General features: G+C 37.2%; 1 protein-coding gene and 1 pseudogene across 1 annotated transcript; one reads left to right on the top strand and one right to left on the bottom strand.

Moving 5' to 3' along the window:
• The first annotated feature begins 6,921 nt into the window (after positions 1-6,921).
• On the top strand, positions 6,922-13,505 carry LOC107788630 (heterogeneous nuclear ribonucleoprotein 1). The gene is made up of 14 exons (XM_016610320.2): positions 6,922-7,063; positions 7,222-7,370; positions 7,458-7,547; positions 8,574-8,639; positions 8,819-8,884; positions 9,535-9,620; positions 9,715-9,760; positions 9,869-9,923; positions 11,037-11,113; positions 11,229-11,367; positions 11,486-11,619; positions 11,722-11,826; positions 12,444-12,599; positions 13,152-13,505. The coding sequence occupies exons 2-14, from the start codon at positions 7,350-7,352 to the stop codon at positions 13,212-13,214; spliced, it is 1,104 nt and encodes a 367-aa protein (XP_016465806.1). The 5' UTR covers positions 6,922-7,063; positions 7,222-7,349; the 3' UTR covers positions 13,215-13,505.
• Positions 13,506-13,710: 205 nt separating this feature from the next.
• Positions 13,711-16,736, bottom strand: LOC107788631 (uncharacterized; annotated as a pseudogene).
• Between the last annotated feature and the right edge of the window lie 8,406 nt (positions 16,737-25,142).

Raw genomic sequence — 25,142 nt, 5'->3', positions numbered from 1 at the left:
ACTCGTCTATTTATACAAAGTTGGAAATTTCGGACAAAAATGCCCTTCGAGAGGTTCAACGGCCGCACAATTCCATGTGCGGTCCGCATAAGTCTTCATCTTGCAGGAGTTGTGATTCTGCGACCGCATAATTTTCCACTGCGGTCGCGAGGCATTGTTTCTGCGGTCCGTAGATTTATCACTACGGCCGCAACCTGGTCTTTTGCGGTCTGCATCTTTACTTCTGCGGCCGCACAATTCTTGTGCGATCCGCAATCTTGAGGGACTTGGACTTTGAAAATTTTGCACATCCTCTGAAGTTCATCTCCAGTTCTTCATTTGCGGCCGCACAATTCCTGTGCGGTCCGCAGTTTGCTAGAATAATTGTTGGGATTTTCTTTATTGTTTGCGGCCGCAGATGGAATTCTGCGGTCCGCACTTTGCAAGCTCTTGTACCTTTTGTTGCCTTGTGTTTTGATTACTCCTTATAGAGTCGGATTTCATCTCGGAGTCCAACTTTTAATATTTCTGCAATTTTGCACATTTCATCAGTTTTGAAAACACAATTAAACGCTTTTAGACTAAAACAAAAGCTAAAAGACGCTAATAAGCAGTCAAAATCTTCACTTATCGAGTACGCGCTGATTTACGTACTCATGCTACACTTGTTGTACTTATTGTGCAGGTATATATATGTTTCTGGTGTTCCTCTGGGCGTAGAGGCGCAACATTTGCGGGGGACTTTACGATGAGCTGCATTCCATGTTACGATCCGCAATAAATAGAGTCTCCATCAGAGTTATTTATATAATCATGTCTTACTTGTATTCCAGATAGATGTTGTATTTTATTCTATTTTCTAGTTAATGCTCATGCACTTGTGACACCGGATTTTGGGGGTTTCTACTGGTTGTTCGTTATTGCAGTTCACGTAATTATTATCATTTTACCCTATAAATTATATTTTTGCTATTTAATTAATGGAGATTATGTTTTTGAAAGTAATAAAATGAGTAATTAAGTTGACCAATCACCGTTGGCTTGCCTGACGGCGGCGTTAGATCCCATCACGACCTTTAGTGGAATTTGGATCGTGACAAATACTAGATGAAATAATTATATCGAATTTTATAGTACGTGAAATAATATAGAAAGAGGGGGTGGAGATAGTGTGAGAAAATTTATACTTTGAGTAATGTAAAAAATAAAATAAAATAATAAATAAATGAAGGAAGAATATTAAAGAAAGAAAGAATTTTAAGCGATAATGTAAAATGTATATCTTATTTAATTTTTCATATAGGAAGTTTTAATTATTGAATAGAAGTATATAACTCATAATATTAGGATATTTATAAATAACATAAGAGTATTATATATATATATAACACAAAATAACAATTATTAAAAATATTAAAAATCATTAAGTATCATTGAAAAAGAATTTGAATATTCCCCGCCTTATTCTTTGCTAGAGGTTAATAACCGTCTTTTAAATAAAAATACAACTCCAGCAAGAGATTCTTCTTTCGATGATTTAAAGGTTGAAGTTGAAAACTTGAAATGAGAGATCAAATCTCTTAAACAAAATCAAATGATTTATGATCATAGGATTACTCAGATTGAGAAAAACAATTCTCCAGCTGAGAAATCTAATGATAAAAACAAAGGTATTTCTAAAAATGATATTGAAGAAAAACCTATTAGTTTTGATCCTAAACATGATATGTTTTTAGGAATGATGCAAATTATTACTGCTCATAAATGGTATATCAAATGTACTATTCTCATTGATAATAGTTTTTCTATTACAAACATTGCCATGATTGATAGTGGAGCAGATGTTAGCTGCATTCAAGAAGGTTTAATACCTACGAAATATTTTCAAAAAACTACTCATATGGTTAGATCTGCATCCGGACATGCTTTAGATATAAAGTATAAATTGTCTAATACGGGTATTTGTCAGAATAAAGTCTGAATTTCTCACTTTTTTTTCTTGGTTAAAAATCAGTTATACCCTCCTATTATACTTGGAACACCGTTTATTAATGTTATTTATCTTTTTACCAGCATAGACTCGAAAGGTTTTACTGCTACTTATAAGGATAAAGAGATAAGTTATACTTTTGTTACAGATCCAGTAACTAGAGATATTAATGTTTTAATTGATATGAAGCAGAAACATGTTGATTCTTTGCAGTTAGAATTGTTTAGTATGAATATATTTGATACTTTGAATTCTACTAAATTACAGGAAAAGATCCAATTGATTTCCGAAAATATTGATATTGATATTTGTGCAGAACATCCTAGTGCTTTTTGGAATAGAAAAAAGCATATTGTCACTCTGCCTTATGAAGATAATTTCTCTGAGGATAATATTCCTACTAAATCTCGACCTTGTCAGATGAACGCGGAATTAGTGGAATTCTGCAAAAAAAGAGATTGATAATTTGTTACAAAAGGGCTTGATAAAACCCTCAAAATCTCCTTGGTCTTGCACAACTTTTTATGTTAATAACACAGCTGAAAAAGAACGTGGTATTCCTAGATTGGTCATTAATTATAAACCCTTGAATAAATATTTGAAGTGGGTTAGGTATCCTATTCCCAATAAAAGAGATTTATTGTCAAGATTATATGATGTCAATATATTTTCAAAATTTGATTTAAAATCTGGATATTGGCAGATTCAAATATTTAAAGAACATACTTATAGAACTGCTTTTAATGTTCCATTTGGGCAATATGAATGGAATGTTATGCCTTTTGGTTTGAAGAATGCCCCTTCTGAATTCCAAAAAATTATGAATGATATTTTCAGCCCCTATCTAGACTTTATCATTGTTTATATCGATGACATTTTGGTATTTTTCAAAACATTTGAAATGCATATTAAACATTTAGATATTTTTAAAAGAATTGTTATACAAAATGGTTTGTTTATCTCAAAATAAAAAATGAGTTTATTCCAAACTAACATTCGATTTTTAGGATATTATATTTGTCAAGGAAAGATTACTCCTATTCAAAGATCGATCGATTTTGCTTCAAAATTTTTCGATGTTATTACTGATAGAACTCAGTTACAAATATTTTTGGGAAGTTTAAGTTATATATCGCCTTTTTATAAAGATTTGTCGCGTGATTTAGCCCCCTTATATGATAGGCTGAAAAAGGATTATAAAAACCCTTGGACTAATAGTCATACTACTTTGGTTAAAAATATTAAGCAACGTGTTAAATCTTTACCTTGCTTGACCCTTGCTAATCCTGCATGGCAAAAGATTATCGAGACTGATGCGTCTAATATTGGTTACGGAGGGATTTTGAAACAAATAAATCCCAATAATAAGCATGAATATCTGATTAGATTCTACTCTGGTAAATGGTCTGAAGCCCAGAGAAAATACGCTACTGTGGCACATAAAATGTTAACCATAGTAAAATATGTTTTAAAATTTTAAGATGATTTATACAATCAAAAGTTTTTGATAAAAACTGACGCACAATCTGTTAAATATATGTTTAACAAAGACTTTAAACATGATACCTCAAAAATGATATTTGCAAGATGACAGGCTCAATTAGCCCCTTTTGATTTTGAAATACAATACAAAAAGGGAATTGATAATTCTCTACCAGATTTCTTATCTCGTGAATATTTACAGGATGGAACCCCCCTGGGGTAGGGAAAGAGGTAGAGGTTGGGGAAGATCATCCCCACAGTCCAGAGGAAGATCATCACCTTCAGGATCGTTATACGGATCCACATCAAACTCCCCAGTTATACAAATGGGAAGAAAGAATTTAATCAATGAGAGGATATCTCTCAGAGAAGAATCATCGATCGGACCATCCGTCCATCTGGAAGATATTCCAGAAGATAGTCCGTTATACGCACACTTACAGGCATATTTGACTGCTCAAAAATAAAAGGATACTTTTGCTAAGCAGAGTGATACTTTTGCTTCCATTACCAAAGATGACAATGATGATATCAAGTCATATGAGAAAGTGTCTAAAAAAGAAATATTTCTTTTAGAAAATTCTGATATTCAGAGAAAAGAAGAGCCGTGGAAGATATTCCAAAGGTATTTGATAAATGGGTTGTATAATACGGGTGAGTCATACAAAACCCGCTCTTATTATGAAACAATACTCACCAGTACTGGCAATGCAGAGTTTCAGCACTTTTCTGGTTATAGCTTTGACGAGAACGTTTATAACTTCTCAAAGATTATAATTAAACAGATTATATCTGTTGAAGACTGGGGTATATCCACAATGAAAGAAAGGCAGATAAGCCTTAACAAATCTAGAATGAATTTTACCTATTGGGATTATATCCAGGCATTTGATAAAGTGTTATACTACAATAATGATCGACACAAACATACTTGGTTTATTAAAGTATGTGCAAAGATATTTGCAGAAGACTATTCCTAATTGGTTTCTAAACTGGTGGTCATACCACGGTCCGACAGTAAAAATTTTACCTGATCCATTTCTCATGTTATACAAAGAATGGATAAAAATTTCTCCATTTATAAACGATTTATATCACACAGATCATATTTGTTACCCAGAAAAAATTGACCAGATTTATTTCTTTTTGGAATTCTCTATTCCCTGGATTCATAAATGGACTCCAGAAGTTAGATTCATCGAAGAACAAGCCCCGTGCTTATACATGACCTTTTACAATAATTTTTGGGATAAACTAATGAAAAAGGATCCCAAAACGAAGACATTATACGGTCAAGAACTCTTGGATTCCATCAAGACAAAAATCCAAGAATATTCCAGCAAACCTCAGAAAGAGGTGATTGATGACAGCTCAGTATGGCATATTGCCAGAAAGATCTCCTTTCAGGAAGGAGATAAAGAAGAAATGGTTAACAACTACTTGGAAGAAGTCAAAAGAAATTTACTCCGTTCCATTAATCAATATGAGAAATCAGACACTTCTATGCAGAGTGAAACCAGCAACGATGATATCGCTGAAGATTCTCAACCCTTTGAATCAGAGAAAATACTATCTAATGAAGATTTGCAGAATGCGAAAGAATTCCTCCGCAAAATGAAAGAATCAGACAAAAGACCAGCACCGTGAAACAGTTGGACCCCACAAGCACAGTGAAGCCGCCGGACCCACAATATAGTGAAGCCGCCGGACCCCACTCAAATAATAGATACACTGTTCATCAACAGTAGAAATACTGTTTTGTATAGTAAAAATACTGTAATAGGGACCCACTTTTACTGTTCATAGATTCTTTTCTTTTCTATTTATACGTTTCATTCGTTCAGAAGAAGAGGAGGGAAGCGAGACCCTCTCTCTCTAGAATTCTCTCTCTCTCTCTCTCTCTCTTCAAGTGTAATTAAGAGTTTGTAGTTTGTAACAGAAGAACAAAATAAATAAAGTTTTCAGTTCTTCATCTTCAGGCCTTGCATCCCGGCCAAAAGGTACTGATTTCTTTCTTAGTTAGTTTTTCTTCTAGTCTCTCCTCTCTGGCCGTGACGATGTCCGGCTAAGAGACTTCATATCTATGTTGAGTATCTAACTTCTATCATATATAAACCATGAAAGACACGACATCTATTTAAATATAAATGAACTTTATATATAGAGTTTTGACTTGGTGTCAAGATGGTTGGTACAGTCTAATATAACACTGCTCTTATTGGCTTTGCCTTAGTGGCTTCGTCTAGCTAGCCGTGAACCTCAGCCCGATAAATGAGTTAAAAAGGGCATCTTCTTTCACGGTTAGAACTGCTAGACACATGAGCTCAATAAAATTATGTATTATATTAAGACAGACCCCTTGCTTAAATAAAGGTTTTAACCTTCCATATAGTCATTAAACTATATATAAAATTCAAGTATATTTCAATTCTTATATCCTTACTGATTGTGCGGATTACCGCCAGTTTTTAAATATAAGAGTACTGAATTAGCTAGATTGAGAATTTTTTATCGTGTTAAAATAAGAGATCTTTAACTGGTGGAAACCTCGGTGGACATTTAAAAGTCAGCAGAGGTGCGAAACAATTCCAGTTCCCGATAACTCGGTGATCTCTGTTTTAGCTCAGTCAAGAAGGCCGTGCGGATTACCGCCCGCCACTTGATCCTATTAAAATGGTATCAGAACTAACAATTATTAAAATGGTTTAATAAATAACAATTATTAAAAAAATTAGTATATTTTAAAAAAATAAAATTAAAAGGCTTATCTTTTTATATTTTTTATGAATTCAAAATTATAATTTAACCCCAAAAAGATATTATATAATTTTAATTACAAGTAGAATGCAAAATGAGAAAAAAATCAAATATTGCAGTAGAAAAGAATATATGAAAAGAGAGGGATAAAAATAACATTAGAATATTTATAATTTATATTAATTAATAAAAATAAGAGGTAAGTAAATAATACTCAAAAAGCATTGATAAATTTAGACAATTAAAGAATTGTAAATAGTAAAAATAATAAAAATATTTTTAGAGTAAGAGAATATATATCTATGTTATCTTATAGAAAAATAGCGACAAAATACTAAGCCAATTGACAAGTTAATAAAAAATCACATTAATAAATATTTAGTACTAAATACTTACTAATTTAATAAAAAATAAAATAAAAAATAAATAATTTATTTAATTACCATATGATGTGTATCCTTTAATTATTAAAAAATAAAACAATAACTAAAATTTATTAAAATAATATGATATATCAACTCATAATTTCATAAGATTTATTTAAGTTTGTTAACACCAGTTATAACGAGAAACGAGAAGTTATAGGATCTTCTAAAATCTACCCCAAACATAAAGGATATTTTTGACATTTTGTTGTTTATGCAATTCGATAGGGGTTATAATTGTAAATTTGTAATATAGGTAAATATATATTTTGTGGGGCGTGGGCCTGAAGGGATTAGAAAGCACGGTACAGATAGGAGCGGTGTCTTTGGGGTTTGAAGGAGCTGAGCTGAGCGGCGCGAGGAAGAGCGAGCGAGCGAGCCGAGCGGAGTGAGAGAGCGAGTTAGGGTTTTGTTAATCGGAATCACGAAGGTCAGTTGAGCGTAGATAATCTTTTGAGTACTTGTGTAATTTTAATTTCCTTGGCATCTGAATCTCTAGAGAAAAATCGGTGAGTTTGTTATGAAAATATGATGGTAACGATGATATTTGTGTGTGAGAAAGAGGTGTTGTGTGTCTGTTACGTGCAGGAAGAATCGTCGAGTGTGAGCGATTCATTTCTAGAGAGAGGTTTGGTGAGATCGCGTGAGCCATTTGAGTGTACATCCAACGATTTCCCCTCTCCGCTAATCGATTTATCAAATCAGCCTTCATTACCATGTCGGAGAGGAAGCTGGTGGTAAGTTTTGGCTTCTTCGTTGATTTTTCATTGCATATTTGAGCCTTTTATTACATCTTAATTAATGTGATTATTTGGTGATTTTAGGTTTTAGGTATCCCATGGGACGTGGATACAGAAGGTCTAAGGGAATATATGATTAAATTTGGAGACTTGGAGGACTGTATTGTCATGAAGGTCAGCCCCACAGCTACCTTGAATTTTATGATATCTATTATTTCAGCTACATATAGACAAATTGGTGCAATCTTGTTTACTGTGTTGAAAATGTTTTTTATTTTTTTCTGTGAATTTTTTGCCTTATATCAGAAGCATTTATTATCTGCTGGAAAGCTTACAAAAAATTAGGGCTGTCGTATGGTGAAACAAAAACTTAAGAAATTTCGTTCGGATTGCCCCTAAACTCTTTGTCCTACTTGTTGTCAGGAAAAGGTTGTTGTTTCCTCTACTTGGAAAATATAGCAGCACTATCCCACTTAAAAGTTGTCAGCTTTGGGACTCAACCAACAACATGTCTTAAACAGGCTAATCCCTTGTAGACTATACTGGCAAATGAAAACCGGGTCTAAAAAGAAAATCTTGTCTAGTAGATTGCATTGGATTTTTGAAGGGCCAAGGGCCAAATACCAATAGTTTCAGTTAGGACTAGAAGCCACTATTTGGATGGCTCCTACTTTACAGGATTGTGTTCGTCTCCAACATATTCTTTATTGTCCATCTTTCTTTCCTTATGTTAACTGATTCTGCAGTACTATTTGTTTATTATGATAATAGGTTAACTGTCTTTAACTTATACCAAGTTTGGTCATATGTTTGTGTCCTTGATTTCTGGTGTGTTTTCGTATCACTATGATAATATGATGATTGTTTTTAACACAAGTATAAGCTTGACATAAAGAGCAGTGTATACCCAGACTGAAGAGGAGCGTTGGCGTAATTGGTAAAATTGCTGCCATGGTCACAGGTTCAAACCGTAATTGCTTTCCAAAAATTGTGTGCAAACTTTAGTGATGGGAGGTCCACTTGTCTCTGGAGATTGATCTCTTTTACTAATTTACTAACTTCCCAGAAGTGTGTTGTGTTGTTTATTTAGTTATAGTATGTTTGCATTATAGTGCTTCTGACAGTCAATGTCTCTTTTTTGTGCGCAAAGTTTCTTAGCATCTTAATATGAAGAAGACTAATGTGTATAGTTTCAACTAGGAGCGTGCTACTGGTCGTTCTCGTGGATTCGGATATGTAACATTTGCTACAGTTGAAGATGCTAAGGTGATACTTGGTTTTATTTGTTGATTTTCATGCCATTCTCGCGAGCATATTTATTTACCGCTCTTGAGTAAAACCTTCTGTTTACATGTTACCGTCTTGTGCCTTGTGGTTTTGATGCTAACTTTTCTCATTGTATTTTCTTGTCATGATATTCGTATTTTTGTGTTATTATGATGTAGAATGCATTGTCTAAGGAGCACTTCCTTGGAAACAGAATGCTGGAAGTGAAAGTGGCGACACCAAAGGTGCACTTTTTTTACACTTTTGTGACAATGTTTGATTAGAATGGAATGGTTGACAACATCTTATTATTGATCTCTTTATTTGGTTGAACATGAGCATTGGATGATTGGAATGAGTTGTGTTCTGCATATGAAATGTTTCTATTTCACTTTCTTTTCCCCTTTGTTTTTTGGTTATTTTTCTAGGGATTCTTGCCCAAAATATTTGTAGTAACATTGCTCTCCTAAAGTTATTGTCCTCTTCATTGTCTTTACTGTCCAGTTATTTGTTCGACAGATGTTTTAAACTTTAGTTCTCCCAGGATGTCTGCCAAGTTCATTAGTCATTATATGCTTGCTCTTAAACGCATTGTTTCTTGATTATTTAGCTTGATACTTGGCTTTGGAGTTTATGATGGTATGTGTTTAAAAGATTTTATAATCCAGTATCCAGCATTCCTTATGGATTCTATCATTTTTATTTTTTAGAATTTGCATTTAACTTTTATTATTGCTGTCTAAATCTTTTTTTTAAAACATATTCTCTTTCTTTGTTGCAATTTAATTTGGAAAGAACCATGATTTTCATCAAGTAAAGTCCTATTTTTCTAGCCATTTTGCCTCTAAAGGTCTTAGTTAAGGTCTAATACAGATGCTACTCATTCTTTTTGCAGGAGGAGATGAGGCATCCTGCAAAGAAAGTTACCCGGGTTTTTGTTGCTAGAATTCCACCGTCGGTGTCTGAAGCTACTTTCAGAAGGTATTTGTGAAGAATTGCTTAATTAAGATTGTTTCTAGCTGGTCGGTTGTTTCACTATTAGAACTTAATATCCTTATTTGAATTTCTTTTGCAGTTATTTTGAGAAGTACGGTGAAATAACGGATCTATACATGCCAAAGGTTCATATATCTCTCTGTGACCTCATTATTAGAACATATTTTGAGGTATCTTGTTCTGACTCTAAATTACAGGATTCATGAATTAACTAATCTATTCCCAATCTGCAGGATCCAACTACAAAGGGACATCGTGGAATTGGGTTTATTACTTTTGCAAATGCTGGTATGTGTCCCATCTTTGTTTTTCTTTTTTTGCTGTTACCTTTTCTCTATTATCCAGGTGCCTTGGCCAACTTTAGTTATTCCTCGGCTTAACATCGAGCTGTTTTTAGGAACAATTTTTAAAAAAATAGGTAACTTATTTGGCAGGAATTGTATCTGATAGGAACTCTGTTTTCAATACGAACTGTATCTGTGAGAATTTCTTGTACCCATTTCTATGCTTTATATGTAGATTTGTTTAGACACTGTTCTTATATTTCAGGGAGGAGAAACATGAAGTGTTCTTAGTTGCAGATACATCTTTTCTTCTCTCTAGTATGAGAGGCAGTGACTGAGACCTGCATTTGTCTAAATCTGTCTGCAGTGCTTCCAGGATGTAATCACTTTAGTGCAGTTAATTCCTTAAAACTGGATCAACAATTTACCTTGATTCGGTATAAATTCTAGTAATTACTGTAGATATGAAGATTTTCTTCCCTTTCTGCATTCATTCAGTACTCCTAGAAAATTCACCAGCTTCACTATAGGAAAGTGCATTTTGCTTTTAGATATAAGTGGTTGATAATTCCCTCATTTTTGGAGTAAATAGCTCAGTAGTTAGCATAAAATATAAGTTTTAACCTGTCACCCAAACAGGAAAACGAAAAACGATCTGGGAACAACACCTTTCTCTTTAATTCTACACTTGGATATATTTCCTTTCGAGGTGCTTACTTCTAAACCTGATCTGGGAATGACCGGAAGTAATTTGATGACATTTGAAGAGTTTTTTATTGTTGCTCGACAGAGGTTCTGATTTAATCTCAGCCTTGATTCGTCCTCTAGTTTTTTTCTGTCAATTTCGTAATTCGCAACTGTTCTTGCTGGCAGTCTAGTTATATATTCTAGGTATTTTGAGCTGCATATGCATCTTAACACCTTTTAATGGTCCTGTAATTGTGCTTCGTCCCTAAGAATTCTGCCTACTTCAGTTTTGTTAATTGCTGTAGGGATGTGGTAGCTACCACCTTGTTTTTATTTATGTACCCAGGGAAGACAGGGCCAGTCTCCAACATGCATGCTTATCTTGTCTTCTTTTCCTTTAAATTGAGTCACTCTTGGTTTCTTTGCCCAGAATCAGTTGATGATCTGATGGGTGACACACACGAACTGGGAGGTTCCACAATTGTGGTCGACCGAGCAACGCCCAAGGCAAGCTCTGCATAACCAAACTTTGATGTATCTGCTGTTCAAGGACATGTCATTGAACTTACACATTTGCTTCTGATGATTCATTAACCTTTACATTTTCTGCTGATGATTCCAGGAAGAAGATTCCAGACCTGTTAGTCGGATGCCTCAGGGTGGAGGAGGATATGGTGCATATAATGCATATATTAGTGCAACTAGATATGCTGCGCTTGGTGCTCCCACATTATATGATCATCCAGGCTCTATGTATGGACGTAAGTAAATAATGAAAAATTTATCTTTAACATGATACAACATCCTGCAACATTATGAAATCATGCCTCGCATTTAACATAATTCATATACTAAAAGAAACTTAATTAAATAAACCAGGAGGAGGAGGATATCCTTCTCGTGGCATGGGCAAGAAGATCTTTGTTGGTCGACTACCTCAAGAGGCAACAGCTGAAGATCTTCGCCAGTATTTTGGTAGATTTGGCCGTATTTTAGATGTTTATGTTCCAAAGGTAAGAGCTCTTTTATTTTATCGCCTTCTGATAACAGATCTTGTCTTATATAACTTAGTAATTGCTTATTTCTGTTAAAATGAGAATGCTTATTTGGTGTAGGATCCCAAGAGACCAGGACACAGAGGGTTTGGTTTTGTCACATTTGCTGACGATGGTGTCGCAGATCGTGTTTCTCGGAGGCCTCACGAGATATGTGGACAGCAGGTATTTGTTGGAATTCCAAGATCTACCTTTATTTTTCTAACTCAATACCCCAAGAAAACTGTACACTGAACTATCAGTTGATCAAGTTTTGTATGAGACCATGGTGAGGAGACCCCTTCTTCCCCAAAGAATTATAGAAGGGAATAAATTAACTAGATCATCATGGATGAGCAAGAATGGGAGGACCAGATGTGGGGGAAATTCCTTACTCTGGAGCCCGCTTGGTGAGGGATATCTTATAATTACCTGGCCGTTACCTAGGATGTCCTGCGACAGAAGGAGGGCACTGGAAGATTTTTTTTTTTGGCAAAACTTAAAACATATATTGGTGTAAAGTACCTTAACTCTGACCTGGCCATTACTTGGGATGTTCTGCAACGCGAGTAGCACGAAAAGATTGTTCTTAAAGACGATAAAGTTGTAACTGCTTTTTTTGCAACACCTATAACATACATTGATGTGAAGTTAGCCTTTTGGGGAGTTTGAACATTTACCTATTGAATTTTTTTATCCTCCTAGAAGTTGCTTGGGGTATCCCTTTTGGCTTCTCACTAATATAAATGATTTTTCTGTTTCGCTATGAGGATCCTTATTCCTAGTTCTACCTTGCTTTTTAGGTTGCAATAGATTCTGCCACTCCCCTTGATGATGCTGGTCCAAGTAGTCAGTACATGATGGATCCTCCTCCTCCTCCTCCTCCTGAACCGTATGGGGGATATGGTGGTCCTATGCGTTCCTATGGTAGGATGTATGGGGGCCTAGACTATGATGATGTAAGTATTTGAACCTTACTTTGATAAACTTCTGTCTGTTATCTTCAGCTTATTACATCCGTGATATAATTGCTTTCTCATTGTTAACATTATCTAATCACATCCTTTTTCATCCGGGTGATTTTAATTTTTCAACCCTCCCTCCCCCTTCCAAGAAATGGTCAATTACTGGGCATTTGTCCTGCATCTTTCAGCTGGTCTGCCTGGAAACAATCCCGTTGGTGAAATTTGTTCCGCTTATCTGTTTGACCTGGATATGACAATGCAACGTCATGCTTTTCTTGTGAATGAAAGAGATCTCTCTCTCCTGTTGACTGCATCTTTCTATTGCTTTGGTGCAATGATTTTTACTTTAGGCGTAGTTTATTTGATTATTTGTTCATACCTCTTTGATTTTTTTTAGGTTTGTTTCACATGTATAGCATAACTACTGATAACAGATATACTCAACCTTAGGCTTATGACTTGTCTATTTCTCGGTTGTCCTTAATTCAACAGATGATAATTCTGATGATATAACCTTTACATATGTGACTTCTCTGTTTTCGACAGTGGGGTTACGGCCTGGGTGGAGGGAGACCTTCAAGAGCAGATATGAGATACAGGCCCTACTAGCGGGTGTGCCCAGTAGCTTGTGTGGCATGAAGTTGGAAGCTGTCTGAATTTCTAAATGATAGGTGTTGGGTGTCAACTTATATACTATGTCATATTTGACTCAGCTTATTATGCGACATTATGATATATGTGCTACTGGTATTTCCTTGATTTGAATCAAGGATCTGTATTGATGGATTGTGTAATTCACTTCCTGCTCGACCCATTGAATTGGAAGTGCAATAGAAACGGAGATGAGAATTGTTTTGTTTTTTTCATATCCGAAAGTATTAAAATAGTTAAGCAACATAATCAATTGGGGTAATATTTTACATTATTACAGCTGGAGTATTTGTGAAATCGTCTGAGAGACTGAGTGGTCGTGGACATGATTCGTGTTTTGGGAGTCTATTTTCCCATGCTTTCCCCATGATTAAGTTAGCAAATTGGTTATTGCAAGTAGTATTTAATTGCTCGCTGCCTCGGATAGATGATTTCTACTTTTTGTTGAGTAGGATTTTACAGTGAAAATTTTCCAGTTTTTTCTTGAGTAAAGGTTTTGGACCACAGAAATCAGCTGTACAGAATTCAGTCACAGATGGTGGCAAGGCTTGAATTACGCAGCGAATAGGTAGGTCAGAAACTGGATTAAATAGTTGCTTCCTTTGATCAACAATAATAAAAGACGCTCCAACTCTAAGCTCTGACGAGAACCTAACGGATACGGCAAACATAGCAACTGCTAAATGAGGCAATCTGAAAATAGTTCCGAAACGGAATGATTCTCTGGGAATTCCTTCGAGGCTGATGAGAGTGACTTTCTGAGATTGCACGTCTCATATCTTGGGCCTTCAACTGAGCATATCTAAGCTTGTTCAGAATCTTATCCATGGATGCTGACCTCCTCTTTTCTAGTTTCATCTGAAATGCAAACAATAGTTAAGCCCTTTGATGCTTGTCCTATTCTTTAAGAGGATAGATATGTATACTAATCATTAGATGTACTCAGATATCAATCTTTATGTCCAACGGACCTCAAGCTTTTGGATTGCTGCTTCCGCTTTAGCCGTCTGCAAGTTCTCCCAAGCAGTAATCCTTGCTTCCTCTCTTTGTGACCTTCACAAAATGAGGAAAGACAACCGTTATCCCTTAAATAGTAATTCTCTCCCCTTGATAAATAAACCTATACCATAGTAAATATTTGTTGCTTAGTGACATACATATTCCCCAAAGAATGTCCATCTATCTTACCACCATTACCAGTGTTGTGAAGGCTAAGTATTGCTGCTACTTGTCTAAATAGTTTCTACAAACTTGTGGAGAAGTAGGCGTTAAGGGCATAAGCATACAGGTTCACTTGAAAATGAGGATAACAGATGCCCTTGCAAAGCATAAGAAGCAAAAACAAAAACTTGAAATGAATGGCATAGTGGCATACTTTGACATGTTCTCTGCTGCATTAGCAACATCCCAGGGTGAAATTGAGCCAGTCACATCTGGTGTTTCTTTACTCGGTTTCCTCACCCGGCTTTTCTGAGAGTGCCCGGAAATGGGGGCTCCTTTGTCCACCTGCACATCCCTAATCTCGACTTTAGCAGAATGCTGCTTGTTCTGCTCCACTCCAGATGACCTTTCTTTGGGAGAGGCATGGGTACTGCTATCAGGGCTCATCTGTGTTGCCATGTCTCTCCTTGAAACTACGCAGCTAACAGAATCTGGCTCCTTGGTCCCATCATCTGGCCATAGGATTCATCAGCAATAAAAAATCATTAATTTATAGTGATGTACTTTTCTAAAGACAAATTTTTCTTCCAACACCTCATGTCTCATTGATTTCACAATATGTTCTATAATTAACCTTTTGCTTGTCAACCTGATAATGTTTAAGAAGCCTCAAACAAGGGCTGGAATCAGGAAGGAACTTCGAAAGTAGTTAAGAAGCTTGATTAATGTCAAAAGGTTCTAAGAATTTCTCCAAAAGTTAGGAATACTATTGCTAATGCTACATGTACGGGTGAGAGGTAGCAGACACCTGATGGAACCACCGTCATTAAAAAAAACTATTGCCAATGCTATGTGATAAGAATCAAGATTCAAGAGTTGAAAATAGAATAATGGAAAAAACTTAGGAAAGTATTTCTAAATCTATTGGATAATAACGAACATTCGGCAAATGAAAAGGTTTAATTATGTCATACCACAGATGCATGTATCTCTTTTTCTTCTCCTGGCAAAATGCCTCAAATGATACTCAGTCATTTCATATGCATCCACTTTGCATAGGCTAATGTAGAAGAATTGTGCTATGATAATCAATATACAATAACAACAACAAACCCAGTATATTCCCACGAGTGGGGTTTTGGGAGTGTAATGTGTACGCAAAATTTACTTCTACCTTTTAGAGAGGCTGTTTCCGGTAGACCCTCGGCTCAGGAAAGAGGAAAGATAAAAGGGAAGGGGCAAATGATAATCAGTATAAAGCAGGAATTTTTGCCAATGAATCTCTTTCATGTTCAATTCTACGTTATAAAGGGCAGTCCGGTACAGAAGGTATCCCACGTTCACGTAGGGTCGCAGGGTCCGGGAAGGGCCGCATCCCAAGAGGTGTGATGTAGACAACGTACCCTAATGCAAGCATTAGTGGCTGCTTCCACGGCTCGAACCCGTGACCTATAGGTCACACGGGACAACTTTACCGTTGCTCCAAGGCTCCCGTTCAATTCTACTCTATGTTAGAACATATTTCTGCAATTGGGATAAAATGCATACCTTGGGAGCTTGGCACCGAAGATTCACTGCACAAATCTGACAGACTGGGAACACTAGTTGTTCGAGCCATACTATTCTCAGCATATAGAGCACCAGGATTTGCACCAGCACCATAATGAAGGGATACACCACCAGGCACTAGCACACCTGTTGTAAATGGTGAATTTGCAATATAGTTACTTAAAGTTCCACCTTCTAGGACCGGCACGGAGGGTGAATAATTTGGTAAGTACATAAGGCCAGGAGCCCCAAGAGGTCCACTTTTCGACTTGGGGCGCCTGTGGATTTGCGCGGTTGAAGTCTTCCAAACCCATAACTAGACACTGGGCTAGTAATCCATCTTTCAGCATCATCCCATTTTGAAGGCACTGTCCTTCCACTATTGAAAGGCATCAATGCAGTGGCACTAATATGCCTCCTGCTGCTGTGAGTCGGCAATGGGGCTCGTTCCGAGCTCCACCCTTTCTGATTATCTCCATATTCTGGTGTTGGTGGGCTTGTATATAAACCCGAATTCCTCAACAAAGTAGAGTTCTTCTTCATGATTTTCAACAGTGGCAAAATGCAAGTCACATTCTTGTTCCCCTGGTTGAATCTTGTAAACAATGATCCTATCCAAGTGCGCAAGAAATTAGAAACCATAAATCTGAACTAGTTTCAGTTCCTTATTCTCACATTAAGGCATAGCCACCACATTCATTTTGCCTACTCAGGAAAAGTAAAGTTGTCTTGAACAACATAAAGATAGTCTTTTCTTAACAAAAAAAAAGATATATCTTGAAATTGTGGTCAATTTTTTGTAGTCTGTGGCAATTAATCAATAGGTCACTTCAAAAGTCAGGACCACTGGAAGAGTTGTAAAGGCCAAATACTGCCAGTAATGGAACAAACTCGACAAAACTTTACAGAGAAGTCGATTTTCAATCCCCCTATATTTCATTAACGGTACTCTCCCGCCCTCAGAAGTTCAGAACAAGAGGTAAAAAGAACCAATCAGGAAGAAAGTTGGTTATTCCAATTGCCACTTATGTACCTCTATATAAAAAGTTAAAAAGGAAAAAGTGCATCCTAAAGAGGAAGGGAGAAAGGGAAGCAGCAAAAGCACAAAAAAGTTTCAACTTTTAGAGCAAATGTATTAAATGAAGCTTACCCTTTAAACTAATGCAGAGAGTTGAGCTTTTTTATCTCTATTTGAAATCAACTTTTGTTCTGGTGCTCAAAGCTTCAGTAAAGCAGCTGAATAGTGTGAATCTTTGGTTACAGAGTGTGAACAAAAGGTATTGCTGGTAGTGATATCTGAAACAATTTTTAAATCCCAGAGAGGAAAACAGAAAAAAGAATAAAGAAATGAGAGAAAGGTCACCCTCACCTAGGTGTGAAAGAATCAAGAATTTAATAATGTAGATTATAAGAACAAGGGGGCGTTCAATTATTATGGGATGTTTGACGAATGGCCCCTGCTATTTTGTGAAAGAAGAGCTAACAAATAATAAGAAAGGTGAACAGAGAGTGAGATTCTTGTACTGCTAAAGCATTAAAAGAGGGAATAGAAGAGAGGTTTTGTAACTATCGAAAAGGAGAGAACCGACAGAGTGGAGAAGAGCCAAGAAATGGTGAGAGTTGTCACAAACAAGTTTGTCCAAAACAAATGGGCATTCCCACGTGAGTAAGCTTCTTAAATTTCGGGTTATACTTTTTTGGAGCATTGCCCCTAATTCCATGCATTCCCTCTTTCTTTAAGTTTTATCTTCTATCACAGTGTCATATATAATGTGATGATTGAGATTACTTTATTTTTAATTAAACGTTTCAGGTTCAAATTTAGTAATAAAGAATTTATCAATATGTGAGCATTTTACTTCTCAAAATGACTTATAGGAGTGAATTCAAATGAATTAAACCAATAAACATAATACCGAATAATTTAAAAAAATCTTATCTTCTCGTTTTCTTCTTTCTTTTTCTCCTTAAATTAAAAGCCTTTTCTAAGGTGGGGGCCTGTAAATAGGAAGGAGAATGGATAATCTTTAATGAGATTTAGACCCTCCACTTGAATGATTCAATAAGAATTGGAACAAATAGGGGCAAGTGCACAAATAGTATTCTCAATAATGCTATTTAGAGATTAGCCAATACTTATTTTGTCATAAAATTTAAACTTAAAATCTTAACTATAATTCATGATATTTTTATCCTAAAAAAATAAAATTCATAAAGTACTGACTAATTTCTACATAGCAACCTTATAGAGTGATTACCTGATTTCATTTTTACGACAAATAGGCAGGAACTCCAATCGCATCTTTTAAGTCTTGCCTCTTTCTTTTCTTTTTCTTTTTCTTTTTCTTTTTCTTTTTCTTTGTCCAATAATATAGGCCCAGAAACAACTCCAAAGGGAGTGTAACAAAACAAAGAAATAAAAGATACTCCTGGGGTCCTAGCATACATTGCTAAAAAAGCTTATAATTATCTATTGTTTTTGCAAAAGAACAGTGCTTTATTTAAAATATGTGGTTAAGTATCTCCCGTTTTATGAGACTCAAAGCTATCAACTAGTCGTTTTTCACGACTGTGTGGGAGCTAGCATCTAGTCATTTAATAGTATTCATGGTGGAGACAACAATTTCGAGCTTAACTTGGTATAAATATTGAGTTTTCTCTTGGAAAAATGAAATCACGGATAACGAGACGAGAAAAGTATTTTTTTCTTAATTAAGTGATATTCCATTTTATACCCTTAATGGTATACTAGAAAGAGGTCCCTAAGAGGGTGGTCCAACGATCAAACAATTAGGGTCTTTTCGTTGGTAGGGTGTATAAGAATAGTGCGAAATAAGGTGTATTAGTAATGCATGAGTTAATAATGCAAGTATTAGTTATGCAGAGATTATTTTTTGTCTACTATTTGGTGTGATGTATTAAAATTATAATGCATTGCATAATTTTTAAGAAAAATAATTATTTACAAAAATGCCCTCCATATTCTCAAGCTTTTAGGGACTTTAAGAATAATTTTGTCTTTAACCAACCTAATGCATGCATTAGTAGCCTTGGTATTACTAATGCCATGGTTTTCTATGCATTACTTATACATAGGATAATACCAAGTATGATGTATAACTAACACAAGTATTAATTATACACATATTAAAAAAATATACCAAACAAGGTATTAATAATGCATAGAGCTAATGCTTGCATTATTTTTTTTAATATCTCCTATCAAACCACCTCTTAGAGTAATAACAGTGACACTATGGTTCAAGTAATTCTAGATAAGTTCTTCCCATTTATCTGATTCATGCCGGGCAACCTTATTTTGTACTTGTACAAATGGAAGGTTACACTCACCCGATAAATTTATCGAGATATGTTCAAATTAATACGACACTACTGTATTATAAATGATTATGTGGAAGAAGTGATTAATTAGGCAAGATATGTCACATATTCAACTTATCGAGGACATTACCTTTGATAAGCAGGTGTGGAAAATGATGATTAGAGTAAAAGACTAATAGGTAATTGAGCATCTTCCTTTCATTCCATTCTTGGGATTTAACTTAGTTTGTTGTTGCTGAAATATTTAAAGTAGCATACTGCTTCATAATTTTCTGTTCTAACCCACAAGCTGTTTAATCTGTTAAGGTGTCACGACCCAATTTTTCCTCCGTTGGGTATCGTGATTACACCTAGTCTTAGGGACTAGGTAAGCCTAACAATAATTAAAACAACATCATTATTTAAATAGAATCTCTTAAAATTTTCAAAACCGGTGGGACAAGTCATAAGCTCTACAGAGTGTTTGCTAGAAAACTTCTAAATACTGTTGTCCAGAAATAATGATAAACAGTGCAAAATAAAAACTGGAAGGTGACTCCGAAGCCTGCGAACGCAGCAACAAGTTTACCTTGAGTCTCCACAGCAACAGTCCACACAGCTAGTTAACGAACAAGTACCTGGATCTGCACAAAAATGTGTAGAAGAGTAGCATGAGTACACCACAACGGTATCCAGTAAGTATCAAGACTAACATCGGTGGAGTAGTGATGAGGAACAGTCAAGACACCCACTGGTCTAATAAACTGAACAGATATAAGCACATGAATAACAGAAATATAATGTCTACATAAAGACTATGCAATATGGCTCACAATACAGTAATGACATTAAAGCAAGGAATAACAAGTATCAACGAAATATCATGAAAATGACGCAGACAAAGTAAATGGAACACAACCTAAATCCGAAATCACGAATACAACAAGGACAAGTAATAACTCAGTAATTATAACCGCTTTTACATCAGGTTTTAGTCAACAACTCCATGAGGTGCCGAACCTCGGACAATTCACAACTCACGGGTCTCAATGCCTGAACCCTAACACTTGGCATCCTATGCCCTCATAACACCTCATAACCACACTGACGACTCACGTGCCAATTGAGCCATTCTCACATAGAAGACAAGTAAACAAGGGTGAGCATACATGCTCAACAATATCAAGAACACCTCTTATCCGATAAGAGTGCTTAACTATGTGTATGCTTGTGCAAGTGTCCTAACATAGTCCATACCAGCAAATAAGCATAAAGAAGAAGAAGGACGGACAACATGTAGAATATTTTCTCACACCTTTCACAAGACAAAGCTCACACAGGTACGTATACCACTACACAAATATCAACAACAAGAATGCCCCCAGGCCATAAACCATCACAAATCAATCCCTGACACAACCCACCTAGTCTCGCCATATGTGTAATAGTAACATAAATGCCCGCCTTGTCTCGCCACACATGCATAATAATATTCCTACCTTGTCTCGCCACATGCGCAACCCACACACATATATATATATATATTGTCTCGCCACATGCGCAACCCACATATATATATATCCCACCTTGTCACGCCGCATGTGCAAATATCAATAGTAACAATAGCACGACAGAAACCTTGTGCAACCCCATAACAATAATCGCACGGCAGAAACCTCGTACATCACCACAACAAATATAACAACAACAATGGCAATAATACAAAGTACGACAAGTAAATCAACTCAAGAACTTTTAAATCACAGAAAAATGTGGGACCAAATCACAAGGAATAACCGTAGTAAAGAATGCTAGGCGTAAAGAGAAAAACTCAACAAAAGGTAAACTAATGTGTATCAACGATCCCACAATATACATTTCAACAACAGAAAAACTAACTGTCACGACCCAAATTATTCTCCCGTAAGGGGTCGTGATGGCACCTAGTCTTTACGACTAGGTAAGCCTAATATTGTGAAAAATATAAAGAAAACACAACATTTTAAAGATAAACAACATATTATAAATAGCCAAGAGTAGCATCACTCGGCATATACAAAATGGTTTTTCCAAGACCCGGAATATCACTAAGTCACAAGCTGCTATAATCTATGTAGCTCTATACAAAAGTCTGAAGATAATAAAGGAAGTATCTAGGCGAGAGAGTAGAAGGGGACTTCGAAGATCTGCGGACGCAAGTAGAAGTACCTTGAAGTCTCCTAGAATTAGCAACACGTACTAACCCCAAGGCTGATAGCTCGTACCTGGATCTGCACACGAAAACATGTGCAGGGAAGGACATGAGTACACCACAATGGTACCCAGTAAGTACCAAGCCTAACCTCGGTTGAGTAGTGACGAGGTCAGGTCAAGGCACTACCAGAGTAAATATAATAAATTAAACAGTAAAAGATATAAGTAGAATTTGCGGTAACACAGTTAAAGAAAATCTCAAAAATTTAACAGTTAAGGGAGCCCTCGGCTCAAAACAAGGTAAGCACAGTGGGAAATCTCTCGGGATACCGTCCCGTAGTTTCAAATGAATATGCAGTACATGGGGATCTCCCGGAATATGTCCGTAGTCCCCAAAGTAAATATACAGTGCTGGGGGATCTCCCGGAATACGTCTGTAGTCCCAAAGTAAATATGCAGTACAACGGGATCTCCCGGAATACGTCCATAGTCCCAAAGTAAATATGCAACGCAAGATGAAATGACAGATATGACATCGAGTTATACAGTTTATACTAGACACAAATAAGGCAAATAAGGACTTAGCTAAACATGACGCACATAATGTCAATTAGGTAGTTTAAACACGTAAGCATGCTTTTCTAGTCTAAACTACACAATTAAACATATTAGTACAACTTAATAAGAGAAACAATTTATGATTTAAAAGGTTAAACAAGATTTTTACAATAATAGCCCGTGTACGTACTCGTCACCTCACGTACACGGCGCCCACACACCAAATAATATCAAGATATCCTAAGGGGGAAGTCCCCAACACAAGGTTAGGCAAGCCACTTACCTCGAACCGCTCAAATCAACTTGATATCACGTTCTTGCCATGAGTATCCGACTCCAAATGGCCCGAATCTATTCAAAACAGTACAATACCATCAATACGCGCTAATGGAATAAATCCCACAAGAAAAACTACAAAATTAGGCCAAAATCCGAAATTGGCTCAAACCCGCTCCCCGGGGCCCACGTCTCAAAACCCGACAAAATTCACGAAACTAGAAACCTCATTCACTCACGAGTCTAACCATATCAAATTTACTAAAATCCGACACCAAATGGTCCTCCAATCCACAATTCAAACTTCCAAATCCCTAGCCTCCAACTTCCAATTTCCATCTTAAATACACATTAACTAGGTGGGAAAACACATGGCAAGGCAAGATTATTGACCAAAATAAGCACAAGGAACTTACCTCAAGAAATGCCTCGAAAATGCTCTCAAAATTCGCCCTAACCCGAGTTTGCAAAGCCAAAAATGATAAAAATCACGAAGCCCTTCGGTTTTAATCACTGCCCAGGTATTTCCGCACCTGCGGAACGAAAACGTGCGCATATGCGCAACTTACTTACCCCCTCTGCCTTCGCACCTGCGACGAAAGGGCCGCACCCGCGCGCGCGCGCCTGCGTACATCCCTTCTGCTTCTGCGCATCTTGCGCATTTGCGAACAGCCTTGCGCATTTGCGGGCATCGCAGATGCGGAACTTCCTCGCACCTGCGACCCCAGGACAACTCTCGAATTTCTTGCATCTGCGCCTGCAAGTATCGCTTTATCGAGGCCGCACCTGCGGACTCCCCACCGCAGGTGCGAAAACACCAGAACCAGCAAAAACCAAAAATTCCTCTAAGTCCAAGCTTTCACCCGTTAAGCATCCGAAACACACCCGAGGCCCTCAGGACCTCGACCAAATATACCAACCAATCCTAAAACACCATACGAACTTAGTCGAGCTCTCAAATCCCATCAAACAACGCTAAAATCACGAATCACTCTCCAATTCAAACTTAAAGAACTTGAAACTTTAAAATTCAACAACCGATGTAGAAACCTATCAAATCACGTTCGATTGACCTCTAATTTTGCGCACAAGTCATAATCAACATTACGTACCTACTTCAACTTCCGGAATCGGAAAACGACCCAGTTATCAAAAATTCGACTTTCGCCATTTCAAGCCTAAATGAGCTATGAACCTCCAAAACACAATCGAGACACGCTACTAAATCCAAAATCACCTAACAGAGCTAATCGAACCGACGGAATTTCATTCCGGAGTCATCTTCACACAGTTCCGACTACGGTACAAATCCTAAGGCTTAAGCTCTCATTTAGGGACTAAGTGTCCCAAAACACTCCGAAACTCAAAACCAATAATCACGGCAAGTCACAATAGCAGAAAAAGATTTGGGGAAAGTAGTTAATAGGGGATCGTGGCTATTACTCTCAAAACGACCGGCCGGGTCATTACATCCTCCCCCTCTTAAAACAATCGTTCGTCCTCGAACGAGTATAAAGATATACCTGAAACTGTGAAAAGATGAGGGTACTGGTTGTACATATCCTGCTCGGTCTCCCAAGTCGCCTCCTCAACCGGATGACCCCTCCACTGGATCTTTACTGAAGCAATATTCTTTGACCTGAGCTTTTTGACATGCGTGTCCAAAATGGCTACTGGCTCCTCAACATAAGATAGATCTTTGTCCAACTGGACTGAGCTGAAATCCAATACATGAGTCAGATTATCGTAATACTTCCGGAGCATAGACTTGTGGAATACCGGGTGAACTCCTGCTAGGCTGGGAGGCAAGGCAAGCTCATAAGAAACCTACCCAACCCGCCGCAATATCTCAAAAGGACCAATGAACCTCTGGCTCAGCTTTCCCTTCTTCCCGAACCTCATGACACCCTTCATAGGTGATACCCGAAGCAAGACCCGCTCACCCACCATAAATGCCAAATCACGAACTTTACGGTCTGCATAACTCTTCTGTCTGGACTGGGCTGTGCGAAGTCTCTCCTGAATCACCTTCACCTTATCCAGGGCATCCTGGACCAAATCTGTACCCAACAATCGGGCCTCGCCCGGCTCAAACCATCCCACAGAGGACCGACACCGCCTACCATACAAAGCCTCATACGGTGCCATCTGAATGCTGGACTGATAACTGTTGTTGTAAGCGAACTCTACAAGTGGCAAGTATTGGTCCCATGACCCTCCGGACTCCATCACACAGGCACAGAGCATATCCTCAAGAATCTGAATCGTGCGCTCGGACTGCCCGTCCGTCTGAGGGTGAAAGGCTGTGCTCAGCTCTACCCTAGTACCCAACTCCTGCTGTACGACTCTCCAAAATTGGGATGTGAACTGTGTACCTCTGTCTGAAATGATGGATACTGGAATACCATGAAGGCGGACAATCTCTCTGATATAAATCTCAGCCAATCTCTCTGAAGAGTATGAAGTCAACACTAGAATGAAATGGGCTGACTTGGTCAACCGATCCACGATCACCTAAATAGAATCGAACCTTCTCAAGGTCCGTGGAAGTCCAACTACAAAGTCCATGGTGATCCGCTCCCACTTCCACTCCGGGATCTCTAACCTCTGAAGTAATCCACCCCGGGCCTCTGGTGCTCATATTTGACCTGCTGACAGTTGAGACACTTGGCCACAAACCCAACTATATCCTTCTTCATCCTCCTCCACTAGTAGTGTTGTCTCAAATCCTGGTACATCTTCGCGGCACCGGGATGAATGGAGTACCGTGAGCTTTGCCTCTTCGAGAATCAACTCCCGAAGCCCATCTACATTGGGCACACAGATCCA

Source organism: Nicotiana tabacum, chromosome 17 (genome assembly GCF_000715075.1).
Source record: "Nicotiana tabacum cultivar K326 chromosome 17, ASM71507v2, whole genome shotgun sequence".
In the NCBI taxonomy this organism is placed as follows: domain Eukaryota; kingdom Viridiplantae; phylum Streptophyta; class Magnoliopsida; order Solanales; family Solanaceae; genus Nicotiana; species Nicotiana tabacum.
This window is presented reverse-complemented; position numbering and strand designations above follow the sequence as displayed.